The sequence below is a fragment of the Somniosus microcephalus genome, chromosome 20 (genome assembly GCF_052327205.1).
Source record: "Somniosus microcephalus isolate GS21.2 chromosome 20, FLI_Smic_1.0, whole genome shotgun sequence".
Classification (NCBI taxonomy): domain Eukaryota; kingdom Metazoa; phylum Chordata; class Chondrichthyes; order Squaliformes; family Somniosidae; genus Somniosus; species Somniosus microcephalus.
In genome coordinates, this window is record NC_141006.1 from 64,586,470 (window position 1) to 64,607,415 (window position 20,946).

At 45.1% G+C, this 20,946-nt stretch overlaps 1 protein-coding gene across 4 annotated transcripts in view; it reads left to right on the forward strand.

Moving 5' to 3' along the window:
* LOC147103353 (glutathione hydrolase 1 proenzyme-like) overlaps positions 1 to 19,353 on the forward strand; it is a 74,569-nt gene extending 55,216 nt beyond the window's left edge. For all 4 annotated transcript variants that reach the window (XM_085962850.1, XM_085962849.1, XM_085962852.1 and 1 more), the window contains 5 exons: positions 3,028 to 3,209; positions 11,638 to 11,762; positions 12,787 to 12,899; positions 15,926 to 16,054; positions 17,168 to 19,353. In XM_085962850.1, coding sequence (XP_085818976.1) covers positions 3,028 to 3,209; positions 11,638 to 11,762; positions 12,787 to 12,899; positions 15,926 to 16,054; positions 17,168 to 17,332 — 714 coding nt within the window. In that variant the 3' untranslated portion in view covers positions 17,333 to 19,353. The remainder of the gene's footprint in view (positions 1 to 3,027; positions 3,210 to 11,637; positions 11,763 to 12,786; positions 12,900 to 15,925; positions 16,055 to 17,167) is intronic.
* The last annotated feature ends 1,593 nt before the right edge of the window (positions 19,354 to 20,946 follow it).

Consider the following 20,946-nt stretch of genomic DNA (forward strand, 5'->3'; position numbering starts at 1 on the left):
AGAGAGACAGCTGCCATGTGGGAGAGAAAAAAAGGGAAAAGGCACAAACCAAAGGTGTGGATAAAAAATATATAAAAATGTAATAGGGGCTGAGGTTATGATCTGAAATTGTTGAACTCGATATTGAGTCCAGAAGGCTGTAAAGTGCCTAATCGGAAGATGAGGTGCTGTTCCTCGAGGGAGGATGAGGTCCTGAAGGGATATGAATTTTAAATTTGAGTCACTGAGGGACCAGTAGTCAATGTAGCTCAGGGAGGACAGAGGTGATTGGTGAGCAGGTCTTGATGCAGGATTGGATATGTGCAGCAGAATGTTGGAAGAGCTGAAGTTCACAGAGGGTTGAGGATGGGAGGCCGGCCGAGAGCATTGAGATAGTAGAGTCTGAAGGTGACAGTGGCAAGGATGTTTGATAAGTCGTCTGACAACTCAGAGATAGAGAAGGGGTAGAGAGAGGTGGTAAAGAGGTAGAGCTGGTGTTGTCAGCATAGATGTGTAAATTGACCCTAAAACACTAGTTAGGCCACAGCTAGAGTACTGCGTACAATTCTGGTCACCACATTACAGGAAATATGTGATTGCATTAGAGAGGGTACAGAGGAGATTTATAAGGACCTTGCAGAACCATCGAAGTTTAGCTATGAGGAAAGATTGGGTAGGCTGGGGTTGTTTTCTTTGGAACAGAGGAGGCTGAGGGGAGACTTAATTGAGGTGTATAAAATTATGAGGGGCCTAAATAGAGTGGATAGGAAGGACCTGTTTTCCTTAGCAGAGAGGTCAATAGCCAGGGGACACAGATTTAAAGTAATTGGTAGAAGGATTAGAGGGGAGTTGAGGAGAACTTTTTCCACCCAGAGGGTGGTGGGGGTTTGGAACTCACTGCCTGAGAGGGTGGTAGAATCAGAACCCCTCATCACATTTGAAAAGTACTTGGGTATTCACTTGAAGTGACGTAATCTACAGGGCTACGGACCAAGAGCTGGAAAGTGGGATTACACTGGATGGCTCTTTTTCGGCCGGTACGGACACAATAGGCCAAATGGCCTCCTTCTGTGCCGTAACTTTCTATGATTCTATGATATCTGTGGATGATGTCGCCAAGAAGCAACTTTTAGACGAGGAAATGTGGGGCGGGGGGGTTCAAGGAAAGATCCTTGGAGGACTCCAGCGGTAACAGTGTGAAGCACGAAGGGAAGCCATTGTTGCAGATGCTCTGGATACTCTCAGATAGATAAGAGTGGAACCAAGCAAACGCAGTCTAATCGAGCTGGATAACAGAGGAGAACTAGTGGAGAAGGATGGTATGGTCGACCATGTCAAAGGCTACAGAGCAACCAAGGAGTGTCAGCCATGGCTCAGTTAGTAACACTTGCCTCTGAGTCAGAAGGTCGTGGGTTCAAGTTCCGCTCCAGTGACTTGAGCACAAAAATTGAAGCTGACACTCCAGTACTGTACTGAAGGAGTGCTGCACTGTCTGAGGTGCCATCTCTCGGATGAGATGTTAAACCGACGACCTGTCTGCTCTCTCAGGTGGACGCTAAAGATCCCGTGGCACTATTTTGAAGAAGAGCAGGGGAGTTATCCTGGCCAATATTTATCCCTCAATCAACATCACTACAAAACAGATTATAGAAACATAGAAACATAGAAGATAGGAGCAGGAGTAGGCCATTCGGCCCTTCGAGCCTGCTCCGCCATTCAATGAGATCATGGCTGATCATCCAAATTCAGTACACTGTCCCTGCCTTCTCCCCATATCCCTTGAGCCCTTTAGCCTTAAGAAATATATCCAACTCTTTCTTGAATATATTTAATGAACTGGCCTCCACCGCCCTCTGTGGTAGAGAATTCCACAGGTTCACCACTCTCTGGGTGAAGAAATTCTTCCTCGTTTCGGTCCTAAATGGCTTACCCCTGGTCATTATCACATTGCTGTTTGTGGGAGCTTGCTGTGCGCAAATCTGCTGCCGCGTTTCCTCCATTACAACAGTGACTACACTCCAAAAAGTACTTCATTGGCTGTAACGTGGTTTGGGACATCCTGAGGTCATGAAAGGCGCTATAGAAATGCAAATCTTTGTTTTTCTTTCAAAGAGGGATAACAAACCACATTTACAGTTACAGAGGATGGGGGAATTCTCAACTTTTAGCGATGGGGTAAAATGGGGGATATCGATTGGCCACACACCATTGGCAAAAGTCAAAATTATCCCCAATGTCATTTGTGACTTTGGTTAGAGCTGACCTACATTGGCACCACCTCAATTTCAAAATTCTCATCCTTGATTTCAAATCCCTCCATGGCCTCGCCCCTCTCTATCTCTGTAACCGCCTCCAGCCCTACAGCATCTCCGAGATCTCTGCGCTCCTTCAGTTCTGGCCTCTTGTGCATCCCTGATTTTAATCACTCCACCATTGGTGGCTGTGCCTTCAGCTGCCTGGGCCCTAAGCTCTGGAATTCCCTCCCTAAACCTCTCCACCCCCTCTCTACCTATCTCTCCTCATTTAAAACACTTCTTAAAGCCAAGGTGGCCTGTCCTAATATCTGTTTATGTGGCTCGGTGTCAAATTTAGTTGGCCAGCACTCCTGTGAAGTGCCTTGGGATGTTTTACTCCGCTAAAGGCGCTATAGAAATGCAAGTTGTTGTTCTTGTTGTTGTTTCAGTACTGTGGCCAGGGAGTTATACCAAGTAAGGTCAAAGGTTGAAGGTGACCTGTTCCTTTAAGGTCACAAGTGCCAAATTCTGTAAGTAAACATAGCCCTAGGTCATTGTGAGTTCAATTGCCGTTTAGTGAGGGAAGCTTGCAGATTGAAAAGCTCATGTAAATTTCTGGCTCTAGGTAAGAAAAAAAAAGCATGAAATAACTGGCTTTCTTTCTTTTTTTTAACATTTGAAAGGTGGCATCTGACGTATGATGAATGCTCCGCAAATAATTTTATAAGGAGATTTATGTACATATGGTGTTTGCCATTTGTGGTCATTTATTCCAAATTTTCTTTTGCTTTCATTAATTATATTTTTTACACAGGTCATCGAGATAATCTCAAAAGCAAATGATATTAGAGAAAAGATCAGTGACAGTAACACCAATGAAAGAATTGATTATTATGGGATAAAGTGCTTTTTACCTGGGCAGGGTGGAACATCCCATCTGTCTGTGGTAGCACAAGATGGCAGTGCAGTGTCTGTCACAAGCACTATCAATGGCCGGTAAGTGTTTTCCATCTTTATTCATAAATGAAGAAAGCTGCCACTCTTCAGCCGCAAAGATTGTTTTGACATTATTATTGGTAGTCAAAGAACAAAAGGTGATCCCAACCCTTGATGGGGAGCGTAGCACAGTGAGACTTTGAAGCATAGAAACTTACAGCACAAGAGGAGGCCATTCAGCCCATCATGCCTGTGAAAAAGCAGTCGTGCTTAGTCCCACACCCCCGCTTTTTGTCCGTAGCCCTGTAAGTTGCTCTTCCTCGAGTACCTGTCCAACTCCCTTTTAAAATTATTTATGGAATCAGCTTCCACCACCTTTACAGGTGGAGCGTTCCAAATCCCGACAACTCTCTGAGTGGAAATATTTCTCCTCATCTCCCCTCTAGTTCTTTCGTCAATGATTTTAAATCTATGACTTTTGGTTATTGCCAGAGGGAATAGATTTTATCTATCTGCTCTATCAAAACCTCTCATCATCTTGAAAAGCTCAATGAGGTCACCTCTTAACCTTCTCTGTTCCAAGGAGAACAATCCTAACTTTTCCGACCTCTCCTCATAACTGAAGTCCCTCATCCCTGGTAACATCCTGGTAAACCTCCTCTGTACCATTTCTAAGGCCTTTACATTTTTCCTGAAGTGTGGTGCCCAGAATTATCCGCAATACTCCAGCTGAGGCCTCAACTTGGGCTTGAGCGCATCGAGAGGCCTGGGATTATAACACAGCTGTGGGCTGGGGAGTAGAGCAGACAGGGTCAGAGAGTAGTTGAATTTTAAAATTAAAACCTTTAGGTGGTGAGAAAATGAGAGACTTCTCTATCTCAAAGTGCTAAAGATGTGGGGGAGCAGTTATGTCTGCTGTAGTAAGATTCTTTGTTTTCATTCAGTTAGAAAACTGGGAGAAAAGTTTTCATTGGTCAATCAGAAAATTAAGATTTAACACTATGTTCACCCAATCAGAAAAGTGAGCATTTGGAAATGGCGACTTCGCATAGCAGCAACAATTGGGGGGAAAATTCATCCTCTTAGCACCTCCCGTTAGTGCCAGTAGATGGCGCTAATAGGGTGCTAGACCAGTATTGCCGGGGGGAGGTGAATCCAGCGCCACATGCCAAATCCGGCCCCCCTCCCGTAGCACTGCCGGTAAGAGGTATCGCCTGGAACGTCAACGCCAGGTTGATTGTGACGTCAGTGAGTGTGCAATGCTTACTGACCACCTGATTTGCAAAACTGATTCTCGCCACTTACCTCACCACCTGGAGTAAACACCCACAGGGAGAGCTGGCGTGCAGCACTAGGAAGCCGGCTCCAGAGACGTTATTTAAAGGGAGCATCAGTAATCACTCGCAGCTGTCAGGTTAGAGCAGTCTGAGTGGCTTTTTGTTAGTTTCACCCACTGCAACAGTTTCATTCAGTAATTTGAAGGTTCTTTTGTATCAGGAGTCTTCTGGCAATTAAAAAGTAGCTATATTTATTCTTCAAAGATTCAAACTGCTACACTTGGTAACATTAATGGGGGCTGTACTGGCATGCCACCTTGCCCACCAGGATCTATGGCGGAGGGAGCGTCGGCAACGAGAAATACGGGAACATGTGCGCAGATGGAGGAGGAGGACCATCAGGGCTCTCACCAGGAGGCCTTACCCTCCGAGGGTATTCAGAGAGCACTTCTTCTGCCTTCAATGAAGCGAGGAGCAGTGTATTAGAAGGCTTCGCTTCACCAAGGAGGTGGTCACAGAACTCTGCCACCTCCTACAACCAGACCTCCAGCCTCAGACCAGGGTGACCATGGCTCTCCCATTGGCAGTCAAGGTCACTGTGGCCCTCAATTTCTTCGCCAGCCGAGCCTTCCAGTCTGCAACAGGAGACATAGCTAACATCTCACAGTTTGCCGTCCATCACTGCATCCGGGAGGTCACTGAGGCTCTCTATAGCAGGAGAAGGGACTGCATTGGCTTCCCGATCACCAGAGAGAAGGAGGACGAGCGTGCATGTGGCTTTGTCAGGATAGCGGGCTTCCCCATGGTGTAGGGCGCAATCGACTGCACCCACATGGCTTTGCGGGCACCGCATAACAATCCTGAGATCTTCCGTAACTGCAAAGGCTACCACTTGCTTAATGTGCAGTTGGCGTGCGACCACACACAGCGAATCCTTAATGTCAATGCCCACTATCCTGGCAGCAGCCACGATGCCTTCATCCTGTGCCAGACCGGTGTGCCAGCACTCTTCCAGCCACCATGTCAAGCTTGCGGCTGGCTGCTCGGAGACAAGGGTTATCCGCTCTCCACCTGGCTCATGACTCCTCTCCGCAACCTCAACACTCATACCCAGCACTCATATAATGAGAGCTATGCTGCCACCAGGAACATCATCAAGCAGACCATTGGCTTATTGAAGCAACGGTTCCGCTGCCTTGATCGCTTGAGAGGAGCCCTCCAGTACTCGGCTGAGCGGGTGTTCCATTTCGTGGTGGTCAGCTGCATGCTCCACAACTTGGCCATCATGAGGGCGCAGCCCTTGACACCAAGGATTGCGGGACCACCTCAAGAGGCGGACGAGGCAGAGGAGGATGAGGAGGAGGAAGAGGATGAGGAGGAAGAGGAACAGGAAGGAGGGAGGAGGCAGTGAGACAATCGGCTTTCTGGACGGGCTGTCCGTGACCAGCTCATCAAACTCCGATTCACATGAATGAAACCCCAGATCCCCGTGGCTGACCACAGCCCCATCGAGTAATGACTCTATGACTCATACAATCCCTGTCTCATGGCGTATCACAGCATCCTCCTGGGCACAAAGGTGAAATGAGAGAGACCACAAAATATTCCAAACACCATTAATACATTTTTCTATAAACATATCACACATATCACATGAATTCTAATAACTAATGACCCTTGTGCCTGCCATAGTTGAATAGTGTGTGCAAGGTGTGAGTGTTGGTAGGGAGAGATTGTTGGTGGGTGAGTGCTGGGGGTGTGGTGCTTTGGGCAGTGTGTGAAGACTGTGGTTCAGATGGTGGTATGTAGCATTTGTTGAAGCATTCACTCACCCTGACCACCCGAGTGAGGTAATTAAATTTCTTCCTGCTCTGTGTGTGGGTCCTGGGGACCACAGTGCTGCCCGAGACGGGCTGCACTACCTCCCTCCACATGGTGCGGAAGTCTTGTGGCGAGGGCCTCCTGCCACTACCAGGTAGAGCACCGCCTCCGTCTCTCCCTGGGGCATGAACCTGCCATGAGCACACCTGGTTCAGTCCTCTGGCTCCGTCTCCTTCTTCTGCTTCTGCTTCTGCTTGCTGAGGCAGCTGCACAGCCAGCAATGCTGAGAATGAGGTGCTGCAGCATCAATGAATCTCCCATTAAATAGTGAAAAAAGCCTGTGGCAATGATGAGTTGCGATTAGACTGCACCTGATATTGGCCCACCCTTTAAGTGCACTCTTTTTGATTTGGTGCACAATAAATCAAATAACTGTAACTAATAAAACATTAAAGGAAACAACAACTTAAATTAAAATTTGATTGGCCAGGGTGATGATGCACTCCAGTCCCCGCGGCGCCCACCAGTCGCGGAAGGCCTCGAGCGTGCCGGCGGACACCGTGTTCTCCATCTCCAGGGCCACCGGGTGCAAACGTATCCGCGGAAGAGAGGCAGGCAGTCGGGCCGAACGACCCCCTCGACCGCCCGCTGCCTGGACCAGTTAATGGCTATTTTGGCCAGGCCCAGGAGCAGTCCAATGAGGAGTGCCTCCGATCTGCCCGCTCCCCTCCGCACCGGGTGGCCAAAGATCAGGAGCGTGGGACTGAAGTGCAATCAAAACTCGAGCAGCAGCCCCTTCAAATAATGGAAAAGGGGTTGCAACCCTTTAAGTGTAACGCCAATGAGCTTGGGTTTTAAGAATTGATTTAGGACTTCAATCATTTTATTGAGCAGCGAGCACAAGTTTTTCGTGCAGGCTAAAGCATTTGCACCTGACACTAATTCTCCAACTTTTCTACTGACACCGCCCATTCCTTGGCTATAACGAATTTCTGGCCCATATTTTGTCAAATAGACAGAATATAGACAGAAACAGATAGATGAGCAGATAGATTAAAAAAAAATTATATGACGCCTTTCATAAGAATCATAGAATGGTGCCACATGCCTCAGAGACATGGACCATGTACAGCAGGCACCTCAAAGCACTGGAGAGGTACCACCAATGCTGCCGCTGCAAGATCCTGCAAATCCATTGGAAGGATAGGTGCACCAACGTCCGTGTTCTCGCTCAGGCCAACATCCCCAGCATTGAAGCTTTGACCATGCTCAATCAGCTCCGATGGACGGATCACATTGTCCGCATGCCCGATATGAGACTCCCAAAACAAGCGCTCTACTCGGAGCTCCGACACGGCAAGAGAGCCCCAGGTGGGCAGAGGAAACGCTTCAAGGACACCCTCAAAGCCTCCTTGAAAAAGTGCAACATCCCCACCGACACCTGGGAATCCCTGGCCCAAGACCGCACAAAGTGGAGGAGAAGCATCCGGGAAGGCGCCAAACACCTCGAGTCTCTTCACCGGGAGCAAGCAGAAGCCAAGCGCAAACAGCGCAAGGAGCGCACGTCAACCCAAGCACCCCACCCACCCACCCCTTCAACCACCGTCTGCCCCACCTCTGACAGAGACTGTAGGTCCTGCATTGGACTCATCAGTCACCTGAGAACTCATTTTTAATGTGGAAGCAAGTCATCCTCGGTTCCGAGGGACTGCCTAAGAAGAAGAAGAAGAGAATGGTTACAGCACAGAAGGAGGCTATTCAGCCCGTCGAGCCCGTGCTGGCTCTCTGCAAGAGCACTTCAGCTAGTCCCACTCCCCCGCCCTTTCCCCACAGCCCTGCGATTTTTTTTTCCTTCAGGTACTTATCCAATTCCCTTTTGAAAGCCATGATTGAGTCTGCCTCCACCGCACTTTCAGGCAGTGCATTCCAGATCATAACCACTCGCCGTGTAAAAAAGTTTTTCCTCATGTCGCCTTTGGTCATTTTGCCAATCATCTTGAATCTGTGACCTCTGGTTCTCGACCCTTCCGCCAATGGGAACGCCTGCTGACGTCCCGAAGCGCTGTGCAGCCAATGAAGTACTTTTGAAGTGTAGTCACTGTTGTAATGTAGGAAACGTGGCAGCCAATTTACACACAGCAAGATCCCGCAAACAGCAGTGTGATAATGACCAGATAATCTATTATTTAGTGATGTTGGTTGAGGGATAATTATTGGTTAACTCCCCTGCTCGTCTTCGAAATAGTGCCATGGGATCTTTTACGCTTCCCGAAGAGGGTAGACAGGGCCTCGGTTTAACGTCTCATCCAAAAGACAAAAGACGGCACCTCCGACAGTACTGCACTTCAGCACCAGCCTAGATTTTGTGCTGTAGTCTCTGGAATGCAACTTGAACCCACAACCTTCTGACTCAGAGGCAAGACTGCTACCACTGAGCCATGGCTGACACTGTAAATGGATAGCTGGATATAAGTACAGGAAACTCTCGTTTAAACGGCACCTAAATATCCGGAATTCTCCATTAACCGGCAAAATTCTCACTCCGAAAACAACACCTCAATAACCGGCAATGTTGCCGAGCCCGAGTCTTCCACGGTGGCCGAGTTAGTCTCCAAACTGCCATTACTCGGCTTCTTGGCGCTGTCGGAAGTCAGAACACCTCAATGCCCCTGTAACAGGAGTCTGACTCTCCCGCGCTGCCGGTAGTCTCTTCTGATCCGCCATTTTACAGGGGTACTGTGTGTCTCCCACGCTGCTGGTAGTCATTGCATTGCATTACCCTCAACTGGCAGTACTGTACTTAATCAAGCATCTTCCACCATCCATTTAACACAACTGTAGGTGAGTACCCAATTACTGTATACTGCACATTTCTTGATTTTTTTATTTTTATTTTTTAAAAATAGCCTGGGTAGATAACCCTCTCCGTCATCCGGAATTTTTGATCAACCGGCAACACGCCGGTCCCGTCGGTACTGGATACCAAAGAGTTTCCTGTAGATAGATAGATATAGACAGATAGATTATACAGATGGATATAAGTAGATATAGACAGAAATTTAGTTTTAAAAAATAGCAGTCGTTATTATTTTAACATTGAGCTGAGTGCGATCTGGTGCACCAACAAGCAAGGAACATTAGAGTTCAGAGAAAGGCAACTGTAAAGCCTGAGAGGACTTGGTATTAAAATAATATGGGAAGTGTATGAAAATCTATTGAAGACTCTTGTTTGGTGTTGAGATATGTGAGAAGCGCCTTAGAAATAGCTAAAGATTTTGGACGGCAAAATCATATGAAGAGTGAAAGGGGGGGGGCACCTATTCAGCAGTTATTAGCAAAAGTTTGGGTGTGAGATGAAGCAATTAGTAACATGGTATGGATCTGGTGGACGGTGATAATGAAGATTTGTGATTCAAAAAACAAGCCAAGGAAAGGGGATAAACCTGGGGTTGAATTTATATAATCAGGATGGTGTGTGAGAAGGGTTGGTTAAAGAGCTGAGTGAACATGGATAGAGTGAGATGTATGCGGTGAAAATAATGTTTCTGACTGAGTGCAAACTAGCCATTTATATCAAATCTCAGGACGTTGCCACTGTCTGCAAAGTTGACAGACCATTGTCCTCCATTCAGGTTCGTGCTGTGAATGAAGGACTGCTGCTGAGTATATTAGTCAACCCAGAACAGTTTGTTCCTTTAGGCCCAGATGTATACTGATTACAGGAAACCCTCCAGGTCTCTCTGGAATGATTTGTTTCAATTGAAGGTTATAAAATATATACTCTCCTTTGCACCGAACACTATTACCATGTTGCTTTGCCTATCTAACGTCAGCAAAGCATCTGTTTCCATTTTTTTAGTTGGTCTGCAGGGAGTTGTTTTCTTTTAAAAAGAAAACTACTTTTTAAGGGGCTTGCTCTGTCGCTGGAAGAGCAGAGGCAGGGGACTCTCAGCTGTCTGCAGCTACGAACTTTGACACCGTCCCAGATTGCAGGAGTGCTTCATGGGCTTGTTTCGGAAAGGCAGGTTGCAGCTGCAAGGGTCCATCAGTATCACCCAACCCTGACGGAGGCCTAGAATATCAGGATGGCTCCATGCCATCCTAAAGCAGAAGAGGCCTGAGATGGGCCTACCAGCAAGGCAGCAGTGCAACTCCTCAGGGTAGACCTTGACTTGGTGCGACAGTGTAAAACGGGTTGGCAGCCTGGTTTACATCTCTCCCGACTTTTTATTTCAATTGTCTTTACCCACTAGCTGCGCCTATCAGGAAGTCACAGGGACACTGTCCGTGAATTCCTACTATGCATGTCTAGCGGGCGATTCTCCCCATCATCAGCGAGTACTCAGAAAAATCAGCCTGTAAGTATGCTTGAGATAGTCCCTGAAAGAATAAACCAGTGTTCATTCACAAGTACAATGGTCTAGCTCTGTGGGAAGTGCGAGGAGAGGGTTGCAACACATGAATCATAGAAATTTATGGCACAGAAGGCCCATTGTGTCTGTACTGGCCAAAAAAGATCTAGCCAGCTTTATCTCACTTTCCAGCTCTTGGTCCATAGCCTGGCAGGCTACGGCACTTCAAGTGCATATCCAAGTACTTTTTGAATGCACTGAGGGTTTCTGCCTCTACCACCCTTTAAGGCAGTGAGTTCTTGACCTCCACCACCCTCTGGGTCAAAAATTTCTCCTCAACTCCCCTCTAATCCTTCTACCAATTACTTTAAGTCTATGCCCCTTGGTTATTGTCCAAAGATGTGCGGGTTAGGTTGATTGGCTATGATAAATTGACCCTTAGTGTTAGGGGGATTAAATAGGTGGGGTTACGGGGATAGGGTGGGATATGTGTTGGTGTAGGGGTTACGGGGATCGGGTGGGATATGTGTCAGTGCAGGCTTGATGGGCCGAAATGGCCTCTATCTGCACTGTGGGGTTTCTGTGATTCTGTGATTCTGTGATTGACCTCTCTGCTATGGGAAATAGGTCCTTCCTATCCACTCTATCTAGGCCCCTCATAATTTTATACATCTCAATTAAGTCTCCCCTCAGTCTCCGTCATTATTATCACATTACCCACATGGTTAAATTCAATGGGGTCAATTTGTTTTATTGGGGAATGTGACTTCTGTAACGATTGATTTTGTGGCTATTTGCATTCCACAGAGTCCACACAAGGAAAATGGAGAAAATCGTTAGCAACAGGGTGTGGCTGAGCTGAAAATTCAGTCATTGTGGTCCCAACTGAAAAAAATAATTGATTTGTAAATTATAATAATCAACCGTACTAATATATAACCTGCCAAATCAGCTACTTTCTAGAGAGGCTGCAAGTGGAAATTACTGTCTGCGCTCTTGGTGCCTGCTTCATTCTGATTCTTGTTTTGTATTTTGTAGTTTTGGATCATTTGTTCGTTCTAATGTGACTGGGATACTATTCAATAATCAGATGGCCGATTTCTCCTTACAATATGAAGATAAGAACAGTCTACCACCATGTTCTCAAAACTATGTTCAGCCTGGTACGTTTCATGTTTAATTTTTTTAATCCAATAGTTTTTGAGAGTGGGGCCATATAATGGTTAGTGGGTAAATAAAAATTGCAATTTTATTCTGAGATCATTTTAAAGCAATCAGAACCTCTCATTCTAATTATGTAATTTAATACATATGCGATTAAACTTAATTTCCTTTCTGCTAATGAAATAACACATTTTGTGGCAACGTATGCTCCCTTTATGCTGCAGAAGTGTTTCAAGTAACTGTGGTTCTGGAACATGCTCGAGCTCCTGCTGCTGTGGAATCTGTTCCATCGACACCGTGGGGTGAATTTCACAGCATCAACCACAACACCAAAATAACGGTGCACGGGCGTGCCAAAAATTGCCCGTGCCCAGGTGTTTAAAAATTAAGTATTGCGATTCTTCTTTCTAGTTGCAGAACCTATCCCGAGAGGGACGAGGGCACCAGTAGTACACCAGCTGCCACGGTAGCCTGAATGGACAGACTGAGCACAGCTTCATTGCTTGGTGCTGGTGGGAGAACACTTTGGGATTGCAGGCACAGTTATGCTTACGCTGAAGATTGTGGCATGTCTAAAGCTTGGGGCAACTTGGCTATGGTCCCTGAGGTTTGAACGGGTCAAATGGCAAAGAAGGGCCTTCCTACTTGAAGTAGGGGACTTATGGGGTTGGATCATTTGATCTGCTGGGCTTTGGAAGGCGACAACATTGTGGATTTGCTTCCCGTTTCTGCACTGGTCTCTAGTTCTCTTGGAGTGGTCTTGGTGTCTGGAGGGGGCATGGATTAAGTAGGCCTTTAGGGAGTGGCTCAGAATGTTTGATACGATTAGTACCCAAGACCTAGAGGTGAAAGGGCAGAGGATAACCCCATTGAATATGTAGTCCCCTAACAACAACTATTAATGTCATTTTACTACATTTTAACCAGTAATTATTTATAACTCTGAACGGAGAGAATAGAATAAGTTAGCAATTAAATGACTCAACTAATGTAACTGTATTAATACCTCCAATTTTCCAATAGGCAGAAGACCCTTCTCTGCTATGTCTCCTGCGATTATACTTGACAAAGATAAAAATGTGAAAATGGTGGTTGGAGCTTCGGGTAGCTCAAGGATCATCACAGCAACTGCTCTGGTACATACTGATAATAGAACAGGAAATAGGATCATGTGATTGAAGGAAACTTGAGTCAGTGCAGAAAATTGCACTTAATTATTGATCAAGGAAAAGATAATCTGCTCAGTGAACCCATTCCTCCCGTGGGGGATGAACATCTCCCCAACCCAATAAATCTACAGGGGGTGGGGGTGTTTAGGAGATAAATAACCACAGGTAAAACTTCAAATAGATCAATACAATTACTCTCTCTCCTTAAAACTTTTTAATAACAACCATTTTTTTAAAATGACTAAACCTAGCTGGAGGGCTAAGAGAGAATATGAGCAGCAGTTAGTTGACATCAAATTTGCATTTTCAAAACTTTTAGATTGTAGGAAGACAAAGAGATCATTTTCCTGGTGGTCGTTTCCATCGGGCGGCAAGTGGGTGGAGTGAGCCCGCCGTCCGTCATGCATCACCCGTCACGCATCGCCTGTCACCCACTGCCCAGCACCCACCGCCCATCCCTCATCGCCCATCACCCACTGCCCAGCACCCGCCCGATGGAAGTGGGTGGAGCGAGCCCGCCGCCCGTCACGCATCGCCCATCACCCACCACCCATCCCTCATCGCCCAGCACCCGCCACCCATCCCTCATCACCCGTCACCCACTGCCCAGCACCCACCTGATGGAAGTGGGTGGAGTGAGCCCGCCGCCCGTCACATATCGCCCATCATGCATCGCCCGTCACGCATCGCCCATCACCCACCACCCACCCCTCATTGCCCAGCACCCACCGCCCATCCCTCATCGCCCGTCACCCACTGCCCAGCACCCACCCGATGGAAGTGGGTGGCGCGAGCTCACCACCCGTTACCCGCCTGATGGCTCGGTCGGAGGCCCAAACCGCTTTCATGGTCGGGCCTCACCTGCGTTCCGTCGATGTGCTGCTCGTGCTTTTGGAGCAGCTCGTCGATGAGAAGAGGTGGGAAATCCATCGCTCCAGCCCTGATGCTGCGGCTAAGTTAAAGGGAGGAGGCAATCCTGGTAAAGGGTCGCAGAGGGTCACACATCGGAGGGAGGGGTCTATTTACTCCTTCTGGCTCCACAAAAATTCCATATTTACTTTTTCTGTACATGTTTACCATCGTATATACATCTGAAGGTGACTTTCAATCAAATGTTCAGTAATCGCTCCCAAAAATCTTTCTCTGTTCCATTTTTTGACCACGGATTCCTTAATTTGTCCCAAGTGACATCAGTCTTACTTGGGTCACCTGGATACATCAACAAATCTTATATTATTACAGGAAGCATTCTCCTCCATGTTACTTATGACTAATATAAGAAGCAGTGCTCCCCAGAATAGGTTCCCTCTATCCAAATTATCACTTGATGTTCTCTAACATTTTGGCCTAGTTATAGATTGATCAAGTGTTTTGATGAGGGTTAAAAGCAAAGCAATTTCTTAGCACAATGTGCCTCCATCTCTAATTTTATTCCTTTTCTGATCCTTGCTGCAATATCTGCATATCTTTTGTAAGCTTTTGCAAATCTTCACTCTCTAGGGTGCATTTGATTCCCTTTTATATCGTCCTCTAATTAGAGTATCAGTTTCTGTTCTGAGCTTGTGAAATATTAGCATTGATATTCTTGCTTGTTAAATAATGAGTAATTCTTAAATGATATACCAGTACCAGCAGAAGGTAATTGAACTTGTTGGGTCGAGATGTATCAGTGTTATTCAGAATTTCTCATTGTTAAGGCAGCTAAAATATTTCTCTATAAATAGTAGCATTGTCTGTTATCCATCTTGAGAGCAAAACTTGCTTTTGAAATTAATATTACTTTACGATATTGAATAATTACACAAATTGTGAAAACAGGCTATTTGCAGATGTATCTCAAATGTTGTAATATACAATTCTTCAAACTCAAGTTACGTGTATCTTCACACACAGATAGTTTGTGGATGAAGACAGTCTTTCAACCCATTTGATCTAAAAATAAAATTGGCAAAAGAACCAGGGGGTAGATGAGGAGAATTTTTTTACCCAGCGAGCTGTTATGATCTGGATTGCATTGCCTGAAAAGGGTGGTGGAAGCAGATTCAATAGTAACTTTCAAAAGGGAATTGGATATATACTTGCAAAGGAAACAAATGCAGGGCTCTGGGGAAAGAGCAGGGGAGTGGGACTAATTGGAGAGCCGGCATAGACACAATGGGCCGAATGGCCTCCTTCTGTGTTGTAAGGGTCTGTGATTCTAAGATCTCATCCTTCCAGAATAACAACTCTACTATTTTCTCAATGCGGCTTTGAAGCCCTCCTGGACTAGCAGACAGGACCTTGGTTTAACACCTTTTCTAAAGGAAGAAACCTTCTCTGACACCACAGCGCTCCCTCAAGACTGTATTGGAGCGTCAACCTAGATTTTGGGCTCAAGTTTCAAAAGCTTTTGGCCCCCAAATCATTTGCTCAACAATTTCCAGTTTTCACACAGTAGGGTGAAATTCCTCTTTTAATGAGAAACAGGACCTCTATTTTTTTTTCCACCATCAACCGCTAACAAAATTGCATTCTCAGAAATTGTGTATTTCAAAGCCTCACATTCCAGCAGTTAAATGTGTGGGTCCTTCAATAGGGAAAGAAACTGGAATTCTCCCAGCTTTCATTAAAATATTAATTTTGGGACCTAATGCTCCTTATATTATTCAGACAGGATATCATAGAATCATATAATCTCACAGCACAGATGGGGACAACTCAGCCCACTGTGCGCGTGCCATCTCTTTGAAAGAGCGATCCAATTAGCCCCACTCTCCTGCTCTTTCCCCATAGCCCTGCAATGATCTCCTTTTCAAGTATATATCGAATTCCCTTTTGAAAGTTACTACTGAATCTGATGCCACCACCCTTTCAGGCAGCGCATTCCAGATCATAACATATCCAAACAGAAATTACTAAAAAATAATTTTACGAGATTATTTAACAAGACTGGCAAATACTGAAGCTGGGGTCCTCTTGGCTTGCTGAACATCATGTTTTTCTTGTTTCATTAGGTTATAATCAATGCTCTTTGGTTTGATGACGATGCTTGCGAGGCTGTGAACAAACCAAGGGTTCATCACCAATTGGCACCAAATCTTGTGCAGTTTGAGCCTGAGGAACTTGCAACACATGCAGAAGAGGTTAGTAAAGTCGGTAAACAAATTTGAACAATTAAACTACACAGGAAGTTTGTCATAAAGGATGGTTGGACGACCAAAATTTTTATGGCTGAATTAAATAATTCATGCTGGTCACATGTCACAGTGTAGGAATGCAGTCGGTTGCTCTCCATCAGTGGCATCTAAATGTGCTATCCCTATGAAAGGTGATTCATCTTAATATTCAAACTATTATCTTATTACCCATACATTGTTATTTCCTAAAGCTATGGAAACTGTTGATAACCATCAGATTATCCATCACTGTGAAAGTTCTGTGTAATCCACCAACAATATGAAGCCCTTGGATACTGTTCCCATATCTGGTGAGGTACTTCTAGAACTTCTCTCACACTCTTGGACACGATCAAAGAAAAAGCTTGTCACCTTTCTTCTGATATTCTTTCTCGGTTCCAATCTGTCTAATCTTTCTCTGTTTAATCAACATTATGATGGCCAAACCTTTCCTGAACCTTCTCTCTCCTCAGTTTTAAGCTCCAGATATCCCATTCTACATTCTTCTTATCTTTGTCCTGGCCAATATTTATCCCTCAATCAACATCACTAAAACAGATTATCTGGTCATTATCACATTGCTGTTTATGGGAGCTTGCTGTGCACAAATTGGCTGCCATGTTTCCTACATCACAACAGTGACTACACTTCAAAAAGTACTTCATTGGCTGTAAAGCGCTTTGGGACATCCGGTGGTCGTGAAAGGTGCTATATAAATGCAAGTCAGTCTTTTTTTCCCTTCATCTTTGCTATGCTGGTTACCTCTTCTGTGTTGGAATCACGTCCAATTGCAGTTTCCTACTCTGCCTCAAACTGTAAAACTTATCTCACCTCACCTCAATTTTTCCATTTTCCTACAATCTTTGGGCTTTTAAAACTTCTTTCCTGATTTACCTCTTTCTATTTTATTCTTTTCAACCTTGGATGTTCTGGACCAAGAACCTTGGTCCTTCACCCTAGTTTCTCAAAGAGTATTTAAGATGAATATGTTCCATAGTTCCTAAAGGTTAATATGCAGGTTAATCATTTGACTATTCTAGCTCTAAACCATTTTCCAATTTTTGCTTTTGATTCCCTCAGCTTCGCCAGTTCCGTAAGGAAATAGAAGACGACCTAAAGAAGAAAATGCATGTCAGTGGTTTCGCCGATATGCCCTCGGTGGTGCAGGCTATTGTACGAGAAGGGAAAGTTTGGCACGCTGTTTCAGATACTATACGTAAAGGTGGTTGCCCTGCAGGATACTGAAATGCTTACAGACCTATTCAAACCCCTCGTATCACTGTATGAAATATGGAGCAGAATACGTCAACCAACATGAGGTCTTGCCTGTGAATTATCACCGTTAAAAGCTAGCAAGCCCCATGCTGTAATACATCCTTCAGGGCTCAAAATCTCGCGTCTGTAAAGCAAATATAGGGAGCAATTAATCTCAGCAAGGATCCTCATCCATCATGAGCACATTGAAGACTTGAGCACACACTGCACATGATTTTCCAAGCATTCATTTTAAATGGTTAGAAAATGGTGCTTGCCAAAATTTCAAATGTGTTCCTGGCAACTTACCCACAATACGTCTTCATCGAAGGCCATATTAACCATAATGCAGTGCAACATACACTGCCCAGCGCTGAACATGTGACCATATAATATTTAGATCAGGTTAAAGCCCACCAGCAGTGAGGAAGCAGTACAAGAGTGAAATAGAGTGGATGTTAATGAACAAGCTGCATTCACCGACTATTTTGCCCTGAATTTCAACAACCATTTATACAGTGTCCCTGAGGGTTTTGTGGGTCTTCTGCCAGAGTTAGATTAGGAGACTGGTAGAACCCCCCCAAAGAATCTCAGGATCTTTGTCTTTTGGGTCCAATTTCACACTGTAGGGCAAAGAATTGAATGACCAAAGAGGAGTAAATGTTATAGCTCTTTAAGAGACACTAGCGTTTTATTGCTTCGATTCCTCTGAATTACTTCATCGGCCGTTTATTCATGACCCATTACAGAATTGTAATTAGATTAATTAAGCTGTTATCTTTGATCCCAAAGGCACCTTTCTGTGATAATGTATATAGATATATATATAGATAATCACATATATACTATGGTCTATTAAGGGGAGCTGCCTTCACGAGAAAGCATTTACATATAAAAACACAGCTTGTACTGAATTCATTCTGAGATTGCACATAGCTGGATATTCTTGGGCTTTTCTGCTAACTTTAGCAAACAAAAGTAGAGAGCAGTGAAAAGTGTTGGAATACCATGTCTACAGTTCCAATAAATTCACTGAAGACAGAAATTTTAGGCCCAATTTTAACACTGCCTGTCCAGCGTAAACCGGGTCAGGCGGGGAATTAAAATAGCCCGTGTGACTTACCCGTTCTCGCTGTCTTCCCGAGGGTAGCGATCTTAACTTTGCCCTTCTGAGCAGACGAGAGGGACACCTGCCAGAAGGCAGCAGGGTCCTTCTTTAAATATGCAGTTCGGGCTCCAATGACATCATCGCAGTCCGACTGCAATTTTAACTGGAGGCCTGCATGTGGAAGCCATTGTGGCCAACCTGTTGACAAGAAGCGCCGGGGCCAGAGGAGGCCCAGAAAGATAAGTACAATGGTGTTTTTAGTTTCCTTGTGGGCCAAAAGGAACAGGAGAAGGAAACCTTGGGCCTCCCCTGCCCCGGGCTTCCCTCCCCATCCCCCGAGACCGTCCTGACCAACCCCTCCCCCCCCCCTCACCTCCCAAACACTTAACTAAGGGCCAGGGACCATTCCTTTGGGATCCCGTCAGCAGCCTCCTGCCACCCGACATCCTGCTCATGCTCGCCGGCTTCAGTCGGAAGACTGACTAGCAATGTTCCCTCTAGTGTTGTTCGGCGCTGTGCGGGCCGTTCAAAATACTGCGCGTGCACAGTTTTTGTATTGAAAAGCCGGCTACGTGGGTTCCCTGGGTACAGGGAACATTGCTGACTGGGCAGATGAGGCCCAGGAGTTAAAGTCTCCCGGGCCTTGCGCTGAGGAGGTCCAGAACATTTTCCGTCTGCCTAGGGCTCCACCCCCACCACCCCGCCCGACTCTTACCCTCCTCCTCCATCCCCCCATTAAAATCGGCCTTGTTGGCACCATAATAACCAAATTCTCTTCTTAACCAAATAGCTAAAGATTTGCCAGATACATGACAGAATAACTTAGATCGTATTAAAAAATGTGTGTGACCAAGTTGGCATATGATTTCTTGCTCATTAAACAAAAAATGCGGTTTTCCATCAACACTGTGCCTGTTAAAATTTGATTTAATCAAATGCTCTGTTACTCCATTCTCAAATATCTGCATCATTGTATTAGACCTTGTTTAGTTGCAAAGTGTTAAGTCCGTGAATGATTGAGACATGGACTAGCAGGAGAGAAAACAAACAGATCTTTACTGGTGAAAGGCATAAACGAAACTAAACAACAGAGGCTCTCTAGCGCCTTTTATACAGGGGTGGTCACTGCCGGTACTGCAGTCTGAGACCAGTTATTCTCTTAAAGGTACATACACAACACAAAGCACGTCATTAAAACACATGATGCAGTTGTGCATGTTCTAATTGTGCCACAACGTAGTTTAAAAAGGTGGATAGTGTCTGATAGGCTAACAGAACCACAGTCCATTGACTACACACTAATCTAGGTGTACTCAACTAACTGTACATTCAAACAATTTGAAATGAATATGTTTACTTATTCCTATTCCGATGTTACTGTTTTCAGGAGAAAACAAAGTTTCTAACACATAAGTAGGAACTTGAAGTGCCATAACCTACAAGGCTACTGACCAAGAGGTGGAAAGTGGGATTAGGCTGGATAGCTCTTTTTCGGCCGGCACGGGCACAATGGGCCGAATGGCCTCCTTCTGTGCTGTAAACGTCTATGATTCTATAAAGACACCTACCTGTTCAAGATATTTCTTCAAATAAAAATGTAAAATGCTGGAAAGGTACAGCAGGCTGTTCAATTTACTGATTACTGTTTCTTGTGTGATCTTACAACAGAACCAAGTTTCTCCTTCAGTATTTTCTATTTTCATTTTAGATTTTCAGCGTTCACGATTTTCTTTATATCCCCAAATATTTCTTCCTCGTAATTCTAACATTTTCAGGAGAACTCAATTTCAGTACAACAGCTTGCAGTGATCTAGCACCTTTAATATAATAAACGCCTCAAGCTGCTTCACAGGTAGAATGCTGAGCAATGGCAACCAAAGAAAAAGAAAAGAAAGAACTTGCATTTATATAGCGCCTTTCACGACCTCAGGACGTCCCAAAGCACTTTACATCCAATGAGGTACTAGTGAAGTGTCATCATTGATGAAATGTAGGGAACGCGGCAGCCAATTTGCGCACAGCAAAGAGTAAGGGGAGGTGGCCAAAGGATTGGTTGAAGAGGATTATGAAAGCGGGCAGAAAAGTGGTAAGGTGAATAGGTTTAAGAAGAGTTCCAGAGTTCAGGGTCAAGGTGGCTTACGTCTGGCACAGCTTAGTTAGTGCATTGTCCCACACTTTTCACCCAGGTTTCTGCCAACTATATCACAGGAACCACGTTGTTGGATGGAGATCAGTGGCAGGAGTTTGAAACCATGTGATTCTAGAATTGAACTCTGCTTCAAGAATTTGAAAATGAAATAGCACTGAGAAGAAAATATTATACAAAATAGGCAAGTTCTGCTCCTATTATACCTCTAAAATATAAAATTGTGGGGCATTCCTTCTTTAACATGTATCCACAACTAATTATTTGAAATTAGCTAAAAGCAAAGTGGTAGAGTGGCAGTATTTTTGACATTACACATTTTTTATTTGGTGTGCTAGTAATAAAATGGGA